Source organism: Primulina eburnea, chromosome 1 (genome assembly GCF_022965805.1).
Source record: "Primulina eburnea isolate SZY01 chromosome 1, ASM2296580v1, whole genome shotgun sequence".
Classification (NCBI taxonomy): Eukaryota; Viridiplantae; Streptophyta; class Magnoliopsida; order Lamiales; family Gesneriaceae; genus Primulina; species Primulina eburnea.
Window position 1 is genome coordinate 64,392,092 of NC_133101.1, and position 12,139 is coordinate 64,404,230.

Sequence of the window (12,139 nt, forward strand, 5' to 3'; positions counted from 1 at the left end):
ACCTTGGGCCGCGGGCTAGGCGGGCCGACCCGCTTATTTTTTTAAAGAAAAAAAAATACTAAACAATATTATAGTAAATATAGAAGAAAAATATATTTTAGTCAAATAGTTTCATAAAATACTTAAAAACATTGAAAGAAGAGAAATTAAGAAAACATCAACATAATACAAAAAAAATAAAGTGCTTAAACCAAAATGAAGATTGAGACATGGAAGAGAACAAAAAGTCGAGGAAAGATAAGGTTGTAAATTTTAGAAAATATTATGTGTTCAACAATACACATAATTATCAAACCTCCGTCGGGTCCACAAAATTTCACTACAATTCGTCGGACTTCAAACAAACAACTGTTATGTTTAAAAATTATTTTAAGATTAATGAATAAAATTTAAAGAAATTTCTTCTCTTTAAGATTCATATTTTACAAGAGTTAGTGATGGAGGTGAGATCAATGAGAAAAATAAGAAAGAAATAAGATAATAGAGTGATGGAGGCGCATGTGACTTATTCCAATTTTTGTATAAAATTTACAACTCAAAAATATAAAAAAAATATAAAATTCTTCCCAAATTTGGCGGGCCAACCCGCCCCGTTTGGGCTCGACCCATCTTGGCCCGCAACCCAAACGGGCTCAACCCATTTGGCCCGCCTCCAAACGGGCTGCTATTTTATCAGCTCAACCCGCTCAATTTTTATAGCGGGGCGGGCCGACCCGACGGGCCTGACCCAATTTGACAAGTCTACACACGGGTCTATATTTGTTATATGAGTCGATATGATCTATATCTACATGAAAATTAATATTTTTGACATAAAATATAATATTTTTTATGAATTAAGTTGGCCGAAAATTGACTCATAAAATGATATCACATTAGTTTTATCATAGAAAATTAAGCAACATAGAAAGTAACGATTAATTAAATATTATTTCTATATTTCATATGTTTCCTAGATTTCTTGTAATTCAAACAATACAAAAAACTAATATGCGATGATTTTATAGTTATTTTTATAAAATAGATCACTAACCTGATATAATTCTTGAAAAAATAATAATTGTTTTACTAAAATTATTGATTTTCATTTTAAATAAGAATCGAATTGATCGGTTTTATATTAATAGATTTATGAAATCGTCACATGGAATATCTTATTATTTTTTTAACGTTTTATACGAGTTACATAAGATAATATTTTTTATAATCTTTAAATTTTAGACGGTTGTACTCGGTGAGGCACACTACCCCATGCTATCAGAACACGTGGAGTGATATAATTTCATATACTCTCACAACTTCGAGAATTTGATTCGTCGATTCTATTGGATGAACGAATAAATTTGCATGTTTTGTTATTTATATGATTTTTTAATCAAAAAAGTGAATTATTATTTTTAGTCACATATTTAAAAACAACAAAATGAATTATTTTAAATTAAGTTTGTGAGAAGATTTTACTTAGTGATTAGATTTTTTATGTGAGATTTTTTAATATAAATCAATATTAATTATCATTAGAGTTTCTTCAGAACCATCGAAAAAATCAATATTTTAAAACAAGTCTTCAGAACCAATATTAATTAACATTAATTATCATTAATTATCATTAGAGTTTCTTCAGAACCATCGAAAAAATCCAGGCAAGATTTGTAATAATAACTGCCGTCATTCATCGAAACATGACTAATAACTAAACATATTCACCCAAAATTTCTTGGAATCATCGTAATTTTACAACCTTAGCTGGCTCTCTCATATAATTGTTGTCTAAGCTTGAAATCATTCAATCCCATCTCAGAAACGAATTAATCAACCCACACAAAAATGCTGAACAGAATATTAGGCAACAAAATACTCCAAACTAACTTTATCTTCCCATGCACGGGGGGCCCTGGAAAACCCTTGATCTGGCCATGCAGAGCAGAGATCACGGACCTTGAAGATCATCCATGTAGGAGGGCTGGCAGAATACTACTACTGCATGGTTGTTCCTGCAGCAAGGATAATTGAAAAGTACCCTAAGTTCATTCTTGCCCGGCGGCCCGAGATATTCCGTCGGCCGTGGGACTTCATCGTCAGGCCCGACGAGATCCTCGTCCCGGGCCAGAGATATTATGTTGTCCCACGGCAGTCGGATCAGGAAAACATCCGTAGTTTCGTTTGTTACAAAATCACCATTGGATCGTAATGATCTAGTTTCCAATGGTGTAAGTAAATCCAGCATCATGGTGAAGCCCGGGACAAAAGACAAGGCCAAAAATCGTCGTCATGTAAAGTTTCTTGACATCGAATACAAGAAGAAGGAATCCGGTTCAAGTAGGACGACAGGGAAAATGGTTCCTCGTGATCAAAATATGGGGGGAAATAATAATTATACAGAGGAAAAAGGTGAGTGGAGAAATGTTGAAGACTTGAAGTGCATGAGAAGAGGAGGGGGGACCGATCTGAGTATTCATGGGAGCCATAACTTCGTGCGATTGATGAAAATATCAATGAGTATTGAGGCTTTGGATTGAATCCCTCTATTGTTGTTATTTTTTGTTATTATTTTATGCACTGAATCTGATCTTATTGTTGTTATTATGTTTTTTTTTTTTTGGGAAATAATGATTGTTATGATCATATTTTTCTGGTTAATATTGAGAAAAAATAAAGTCGAGATGGATAATATATAAAAATGATTTTTCAGGAATAACAATGCACTTATATAAGTCTTGTTTTGTTTTTATTTTATTTAATATTTTTCTATCTAGTTTGTTTTAGCCACCGTAGGGTTGGAACATCAATAATTCAGTATCATGCCTGTTTACTTGAAGAGAATGCCACTTTTTTCACGTGCTCTATTTAGATGGTGTGTTGATTTCAAGGTTCTCGATACCAAATGCGCTAGACTAGAAAAACTTTTCTTTTCTTTTCTTTTCTTTTTTATTTGAAACAACACTTCAAATATTTTTTAAAAATGTAATTTTTATAAGGGAAATATAATCCTTATTTAGCTTTAGTCTGTCTAAGAGATAAAAAGAAGTATATGACTACTCGATCAAATACTCTCGTGTTTTAAGAAATAAAATATTTTTCAAATGTCTTCATATTTATTCAACAGTAATGCTGTGGTTTTTCTTTTCTTGTCTTTTCCTCTACTTGTTTTCGAAAGAATCAATCCATATATTTCAAAAAGTCCAAGTAAAACTAGAAACAGGCCCATTTTCATCGTATGTGCAAGTAAGAAAAAATGGCCCGATGATGTGCAAGCAAGAAACATCCTAGGGCAGGGGACAGAGAAAAGTGTTACTTGTGCTTAGGGGTGTTCAAATTTTGGATAAAACCGAAAAAACCGAAAAAACCGAACACTAAATCGAACCGAAAACCGAATTTTATAATTCGGATATAAATGTTAAAACCGAAATTAATTTGGTTCGGTTTCGGATTATAAATGTCAAAACCGAACCGACCGAAAAAACTGAAATTTAATTAAATTAATAATGTTATTTTTATTTTATATTATTTATTGAGATGATATTAGTGAATGAAGAATTATTTTGAATAATACTTAGTTGATTGTTGTTTATGTAATTCATTTGTACTTTATATTTAAATATTTTACTAAGAAATCATTTAAAAAATGACATATTATATTTTATAATATATTTATATTATTAATTTAAATAATTGTATCAAAAATGAAATAACCGACCGAAATAACCGAACCATTTCGGTAGGAAACCGAACCGAACCGAAGAAAAATGGTTCGGATATCGGATTATATATTTGTAAAACCGAAAACCGAAAAAACCGAAATAAAAAACCGAAAACCGAACCGAATCGACCGATGAACACCCCTAGTTGTGCTTCATAAACATGGACCGCTCAGAAATGTTTACATCTTGACCCGTATATGAAAGTCATTTACAAATAGAAGTTACATCGGTACATCAACGTGGTGTTTTGTCTACTTATTAAGTGACGACCATAAGCTACACTGCATCGGGAGTAACTGTTCCGGAGACGGAGACATCATTAAATTTGACCTGCCTATCTTTACATATGGTCGAGTGACGTGAGTTTCGATGGGAATGTGTGATCAACTACATACGTGACAAACGCCAACCAAAGCACATCTGAACCGCTATGAGGCATCCACACGAAAAAACAAAGAGAAAATTGGAAAACCGTAAGCATAGATATGAGCTCGAAGGCACAAAAATCGAAAACATATAAGCGATGAAATTGCTGAGAAAATGTTGATGAATTACAGCATTCAGATTTTAGGTTCCATATACAAAATGAACCATAGGTAAATCTTACACCTTATAGCCCATGTTGGAACAGTAAAAAAGTTGAAGTTCGCTTCATTTCAGTTCAATATATATTCCCGAGGCACCAACCTTACAAGAAATGAAGTCGAAAGAACAGGAAAACTGATTCTCTTGTATTACAATTCAGATATCTTTTGAACCGACATTAAACTTGGCAATGAAAAAGCCTATGGTATCAAGTGAAGAAGATGGATCAAATCTCTGGACAAGATCTTCTTCACCAGGTTTTAACCATTCCCTGAAAAATATAACATACATTACAAAATGGGTAAGGGCTATCGCTGGAGTGTACTTGAAAGGACAAGAAGTTGATAGAATGTTGACGTAAAAATGCTCTACATAACCAAATTGAATAAAGCTGTCATAAATTAATCAGTAATGGTTTGAAAATTCAAGTTTTAGAAGATATTCTGGCTTTTCGCATTAATGATATCTCATAGTAGGTTTATAGTAAATCCCCAATAATTGGAATCTTCCACTTCTACTCTAGTCCATCGAGGTAACAGTGGCCGCAGGAACAACCTGTTTGTTTCACATTATAAAATGGACATGGACACGAGTTATGGAGCTAATTAATTATCACATAACACGCAAAGGCTCTCACCTTAGTTCAGTGCAATATGTTACTTGGTATTAGTGGAATTTCACTGACTTTGACCATGTCGTCTTGATGGGGATTCATCAGCAGTAAACCTATATTTACTAACCTTCCACTTACGGCAAGGTCTAGTTTTATTGGTGGAATTATGCAATTTCTGACTGCTTGACCCAAACAATCTCCCAACCATTCCCGTGTTCTTAGGAAAATCAGGGATGCCTAAAAGGGCCATGTCACATCACTATCGTGTGCCCTTAATAACCATGATTACAAACTAAGAGATTTCAGTAACTGAGTTAATAAAAATAAATAAAGAGTTGCAAGAAACAAAAAGATTGACTTACTCCAGGTATCCGTCAGGAAATTGACAACCACCAACAAGGCCAGGGCCCCCTACCTTTGGATTCTACAATGAATGATCAAAGATATGAAATAAATCAATCTTGACTATAGAAACAAGATGCATCAACTTGCATCCCACAGGGCCAGAACAGTAACTTTCATAAATGACATTAACCACGACATTTTCTATGACGCCATAATTTGCACCAAGAAGGTTAAGTGCCAAAAAGAAACTCATTTAGAGTTTAAACAAGGGAATGAAACCAACTTATTGAGTTCAATGCAGTTTCAAACTCCAAAAACAGAACTAAACTCGTTAGCATAAAGTATTGCCTGCGTAGCGCTGATCGGAATATTAAACGAGTATTTAATGATATAAACAAACTCAAAAACTTCTTTCTAACCTGTGATGCCAATGAAAGAAATGTATATGTATCCAATGCATATCGAACTAATGCTTCATTTTCTCCAGGATTTATGGTACATCTGCAGCGTGAGATCGCATGCTATCATACTCTACCCCAATAAGCATAAGGTACACATGATAGAGTAATAAAGTGTGAACAGTATTTTGTGAAGGGAAAGCTCCAAAAAATACAAAGAAATATCATATCAGCTTTACCCGGTCCTATTAGATCGCTGCTTATAAGAGTTAAAGAACCAAGATCAAAGTGTCAATTTTTTACATGTATCACCACAGTTAAATGCATTACATATATTTCTGTTCCATCGTAAATTTATCAATTTTTTGACACTCCTGGCCTTTCTTTTTGCATGTGAAAAGTAGAGAATCTGTTTGGAACTGTATCATATATATATATATATATATATATAATTAATACATCTAAAGGCAAGAGTTGAAAATAATGGTGTAAAAAAGTCGGGAAAATGCTTACGTGGAATACACAATAACACCACCAGAGCGAACAAGCTGCACAGCCTGGTCAAACATTCGTCTCTGATACTTGGCATGGGTTCGTAATGATTCAATTGTCTCCTACATATAGGAGCCATCATGAAGGACAGAAACGCAAGATATCAAAACTTTCCCAGCATTATTAGGAAAATAGAAAAACATATAAGAATCATGAGACCCGAATGCTGGGCGTCCACAATCCTTAAACTATGAAAAAAATTCTGTATGGTCAAATAGAAAAAGATTATTAGACAAAAGTGCAGACCATATTTCTCAAATTCGAGTTATCCATTGCAAGTGATGTGACGCAAAAGAAACAAAACAAGTACATGGAACTACAGAAAGAAAATCATAACAAGATTAGATTTATACAGATATGAACTTAATTGCATAGGATTAATTTATCAATAATAACAGAAATCAGAAGGCAACCAGAATTACTTTTTTAGCTTCTCTCACAATAGCTTCAAAGATATAGAATGAAGCAGGGAAAAGCGACTTTGTGTAAACCTGCATCTTATTCACAGCCCCTATTTGGCAAAACCGCTGCTTGTTGCAAGCAGGTTGATTACAAGCATGACAGCATATTTCATACTCAGGCAAACCAAGCACTTTTAATATGGATTGAGATCCATCAATAAAAGATCACTTAAACTTGCCTCGTCCAAAAAAAAATAGGATCATATTTCACAATACAGATAAACTTAAGAATAATTATTCAAAATATCAAGGTTTAAATCATATTCAGTATAGTTTGTTCGAGCTATGAGTTAACTGGCAAAACCAAATTGTGGGTTATCCTAAGCTAGAAAAAATATGTGGTCTGTTCCACCTAGAATCTGATATATTAATTCAGAAGGAATATTTGGAGAAAATTCATTGTCCAACACACAACGACGCTTCATAGGGTACATATTAAAAAAAATACTCTTCACAATCTACCGATTCCTTTCTCTCAAAATAAAATCCAAAAATTCCATGACTGTCAAATTGCATCGAAACCATATAGACCTGAAGCACATAATGAACTGAGCTAATACAGTTCATTTGCCAGCTGTGATCCACATATGGCAAACAATAAAGTTAGCCGGTGAACTATAGAACACTATTACATGCATGTATAGCAATTAAGGAATCTTTCTCACCTCTCCAGCAAACAAGCGAGGTCTCAGCCCAAGAGCAGAACAAGGAGCATCAAGCAGAACTCGATCAAAGCTATTTGTTGAAAACCCTTCAGATTTCTCAACTCTATGACCCAAACAGTTATTTCTTCCAGGCCCATTTCTCATTTTTCGGCTGGTATTCCTGGCATCAGCCTTATTCGTGCAATTCAGCTTCCTCAATTGCTCAGAAGTATCTAATTTATCAGTTTCAAAGGGAAAAAATTTGAAGACAAGGGTGAGAAATGCCAGCATTAAGAACGAACTTGGACAACAACGTCATCAAGCCATATTATTGATCAAGTTTCCACACTTTCAGCATTTCTTATCTTATATTGAACTCATGATTGATTACCGCCTGACCAAAATTTATCCAAATAATCTGTTATCCTACCTCTTAATGCCCTGAAATAAATCATGAAAGTACTACAGTTTTGAGAGAAAATCTCAACAATTTAACTCATAAATCATAACTAAATAATAAGTTTTAACTTTCAGGATGGATGGTCCTTGGATCATCCAGGTAAAGGAAGAAAATAACAATTCATCATAATATTAAAAAACATGGAGGACTGACCATATCCACCACCCATGGAGCTATTCTCCATTCCTGATATTGATGAATCTGGGAATTGAATCCCTTCATTTTTTCCACAATTAGGGGTATCGATGTCAACAGATCTACGCACAGATTTCAGCGCATCAAGTTTGTAAGTGGCTATGCATCCTAAGCCCAGTTCAGCAGCCAATTTCTGGATGTTAAGCACCTGAATTATGATAGATCAATGAAGTCAAAAATATATTCCCATCCATAAAAGAGAGAGAGAGAGAGAGATAAAACCCAGGTACAGAAAGAACTTTTTATTGATAGCAAACATGAACAATAGTTGCTCTGGGTCTCTGAGTTATAAATCTCAATGAGCTAAATAAAAGGTTCAGGACTTCACATTAATGCTTACTCATTTGTATGGATATTACGGTTCTTCCCTTTTACATACATGGAATTGGTATCAGGAGGCTTACTCTGAATTTGGTCGTCGGGATACACTTCACAGTGGGGCTTCCAATCATAGAATCGACAATAAAGCAGCACCATCTAGGAATTCTAGAGAGCAGAATATTACCCCAATGGTAGATAGCAGAATATCTAAGATGTATGAATTACAAAGAACAAAAATCATGGCACATGACCATACTCATTTAGACCTTGAAACGCATCCAAACACATAAAAAGATGAAGACATTCAAAATCACCTGTCAAGTTCAGAAGGTGCACCTTATTATGAGATCTATCAACTGCAATAACTTCTCCTTTATCCTTCATGAGAATCGCAATTGCTGTAGTTTTCCCTCCAGGAGCCGCACACATATCCAGTATCCTCTCTCCTTCCCTAGGATCTGTGACAATCATGAAGGGGAAAGTTGTAGAGACGTACAAACGAATAGAGATGAAAAAGGATTATGTGGTCAAGTGGTCAAGCAATTTGAAAGAAATTTTAGATGTTAGTTGAACAAATGAAATGCATCTTGCCAGAAGATACTTAATTATTGTCTAAATTTCATTTCTCTCGAGCCTGGTAAATTATTAATTATAAACTAATTTCTGGAACATAACCTCATAACTTATTAAAAACATCAGGACCGGAGGAACAAAGGGATGAAACTTAGCATATCGTGACAAGAAAACGTCTCTGCCAATACCCTCATCGTGTATCAAAGTCATCTACAAGGGATTTTATAAAAAAAAGATTAGATGGGATTGAAGGGCTAAACATTAAATATCTACAGCTTTCAACTTGAATAAGGTTATGAGGACGTCTTTAAAGAGTTTAATTCAGAATAACTTTTTTTACAATTATTTCACTACTATAATAGAAATTAAACACATCCTACCCATAAATTATCATGTGATCTCAGCCAAGCTTTTTTATACCAGGATTTATCCAGCACAATCCTTAGGATTTAGTTATTCTGAACGACATCAGAAAAATCAAATCCTTCTAATATGAGCATCCAAGGTTCTCAATGAGATCAATAGCATGAAGTTCATTGGAGTGAATCACAAAGAGGGACTGAGGACCAGACGTTTCCTGATTGGAATTATCGAGTACTAAGCCAGTTTCACTTTCCACTAACTTGCAAGAAATGCTAAACTTCATTATCACGCAACAATAAAAGGACAAGTATACAAGTACAAGAAATTTGAAGTTTGTATTTTAAATGACACCAACAATGACTCTACTTAAAATAAACTGTGAAACTGATTAAAATTGATAGGCATGTGATTTGAAATTTTGCCCAAATCGAAATCATCCAAACAAGTAAAATGATAGACTATGAATTCATGATTTTAAATACATCATCTAAACACATCCTAAGATGAGTAAATGTTACTGACGTGTATAATACAAACCTAAGGCATGCGCCGTAATGATGCTAGGAAGGTTCTGAAGAAATATCTCTCCTCCAAGTAAATCTGAAGTCAGTAACAGTAACTTGTATTACCGAATCAACTTTAAAATGAACATTAAAAATTTGAATGCAAACAAATGGGTAATTGACTAAGATGAAATCATGGAATAACTGCCATGAATCCTTCTGGGGTCTCACCAGGCATGTCTTAAAAAAAAACGGACTGTACCATGAAAGGAAGGTAGTTTAAATACTCTGTCATCCAAGTCTACTGCAACTCCTTCAGATACCCGAAACATTCCAGCTCTGGACATCATAGCGGTTCCTTGGCCAATGTAGAGGCCATTTCTTTCAAAATGATAAGGGTCTGCATACAAGTCAAACTATCAATCCTGAAAAATTTCCAGAATTATCTCCATGAGGGCAACACAGAAAAGAGTAAGGCTTATTATTATTGATACACAAAAACATAAGCAATGGTTAACATAAAGTTGCAACTGCAATGCGAAACCTTAGTAAATTAAATGAAACATCATGTCTGATGTTTCATCAGCTGCACAAAATTTGTTTGATGCAGCTCAGTGATTTTATTGTTTCGCCAAGGATAAACCATCAATAAAATTATTTATACATAAGTAAACACATATTTCCATGAATCTCAATAACAGTGCCATGGAATATCGTCTATTAGTTCTTTATCAAAAAAATTGGTTGCATTTTCCAGTGATTTTGCTAGATTCCAACTCAAAAATTTAGAAAGTAGTTTAAGAAAGAATCTTTGGAAGTGTGTTACCCGGAACAGGGTAACTCTTACCTGTTTGTGATCCCTCAAGTACAGTCCCACGAGTAAAACCGATTCCCCATCCACCATCAGTGCCCGGCTGTTCCACAGCAACAGAAACTGCCACGGGATCACCTTTCTCTACATGAGCACTACAGGCCAAAACACCAGGCACATACACCTAATAGTTCAATATCACAGATGGCTAAAAATCATAACATATCGTGTATCCCATATTGTGTATGAACAAATACAACCATACATGAAGGTGACGAGATTTCTCGTCATAAATTAAAATGCCATTGAACTATCATGGAAAAGGAAGCTTGGGATTCAAAATAAATGAAACATACTGTCTAGTGGATGCTGACATACTTATTGCTTCCAATCCTCATTCACAAGACTATAAAACAAGAAGTTTTAAAATAGAAGAAATCATAACTTCCAATAACACAGCAGGTGTGTTCTCAATTGTTGATTTATCATTGATATCACTTCAACTGGACAAAAACAAAAACTAACAGCTTCACTAAGCCTACCTGAGCACCCCTAAGAACCGCTTCAGCACATTTCCGACTCACTATCACCTCTTTAGGAGGTTTGTTCTCCTCGTACTTGTAGTTAACTGTTAGTGGTCCCAAACCATTGATGAAAACCAAGTAGTCTAGACCAGGAATATCACATCTGGAAAGGTGAGAACTTGGAGTAGAACCATTTGGACCACAAGTAGTTCTAGTAGATTCAAGAGGTACCCCAGCACTACCCATTGTATAGCGAGGAGCAATAGCTTCTTCAGCAGAAACATTTTGCCACCCTCTTTCCTGTAGAATAGCCAAAAGCTTCCCAATAACGACGTCACTGGTTGATTTGAGAGTATTCACCCGCACACAGGAGTAACACGAAGGACGCCTGAGAAAAACAATAAAGAATTGATTTTTATGCGCACTAAAGTTCCTCGCCAGCTCAGAGAATAAAACAAAACGCCGATACATTCACATCGTCAAAGTAGAAACGTTCGAGATACAGACGTGAGAGAATCGGAAATTCGAGAGAAATGGTCGGCTCCATAAGCTTTCACGAAATATTCTTCAACCTTAGGGTTCCAACGCAAGTTTGGGTTGTAGCAGTAACGCTCCGATGGATCCATCTGTATGCACAAACACTCGCCCGTATCAATCACTTCATACACTCACAGATGAAAAATGTACTCACAGATACGCATATATAACAAAATAATGCGTGCGCAGAGAGCGTATGGTAGAGACCGGATACCTGGGGAGTGGAGCTTCCCTGTTGTTGGAGAGTTCGGAAGGTTCTGTGAAGGGTTTTAGCGAAACTCCTTCCCCTTTTCATGATTTATATGGATTAGAACTTAGAAGTTCGTCCACTCGTTGGGCCTTGAGTTGTATATTATTCCAGCTATAATTTCATCATAGATAATAATTAATAAAAATATAAATTAATTAATTAAATAGATTATATATCATATAATTATAAATATATATATTATCTTATTCTGTTGTCGTGGCACAGGGTCGATCTTTAATTTTTTATATTTTCTTTCTTTGGACCCTATCATTTTAAAAAAGAGGATAATAATGAAAGCATCAT

General features: G+C 34.7%; 1 protein-coding gene across 1 annotated transcript; it reads right to left on the reverse strand.

The window, feature by feature from the left end:
* Positions 1 to 4,203: 4,203 nt before the first annotated feature.
* Positions 4,204 to 11,932, reverse strand: LOC140841582 (rRNA (cytosine-C(5))-methyltransferase NOP2C). Its single transcript, XM_073209111.1, has 13 exons — positions 11,801 to 11,932; positions 11,557 to 11,675; positions 11,068 to 11,437; positions 10,562 to 10,709; positions 9,977 to 10,114; positions 9,749 to 9,811; positions 8,612 to 8,733; positions 7,913 to 8,102; positions 7,321 to 7,532; positions 6,156 to 6,256; positions 5,664 to 5,745; positions 5,262 to 5,323; positions 4,204 to 4,557 (listed from the first exon to the last, which is right to left on the reverse strand). Exons 1-13 carry the CDS (start codon positions 11,879 to 11,881, stop codon positions 4,443 to 4,445), a joined length of 1,803 nt encoding a protein of 600 aa, XP_073065212.1. The 5' UTR covers positions 11,882 to 11,932; the 3' UTR covers positions 4,204 to 4,442.
* Positions 11,933 to 12,139: the final 207 nt, after the last annotated feature.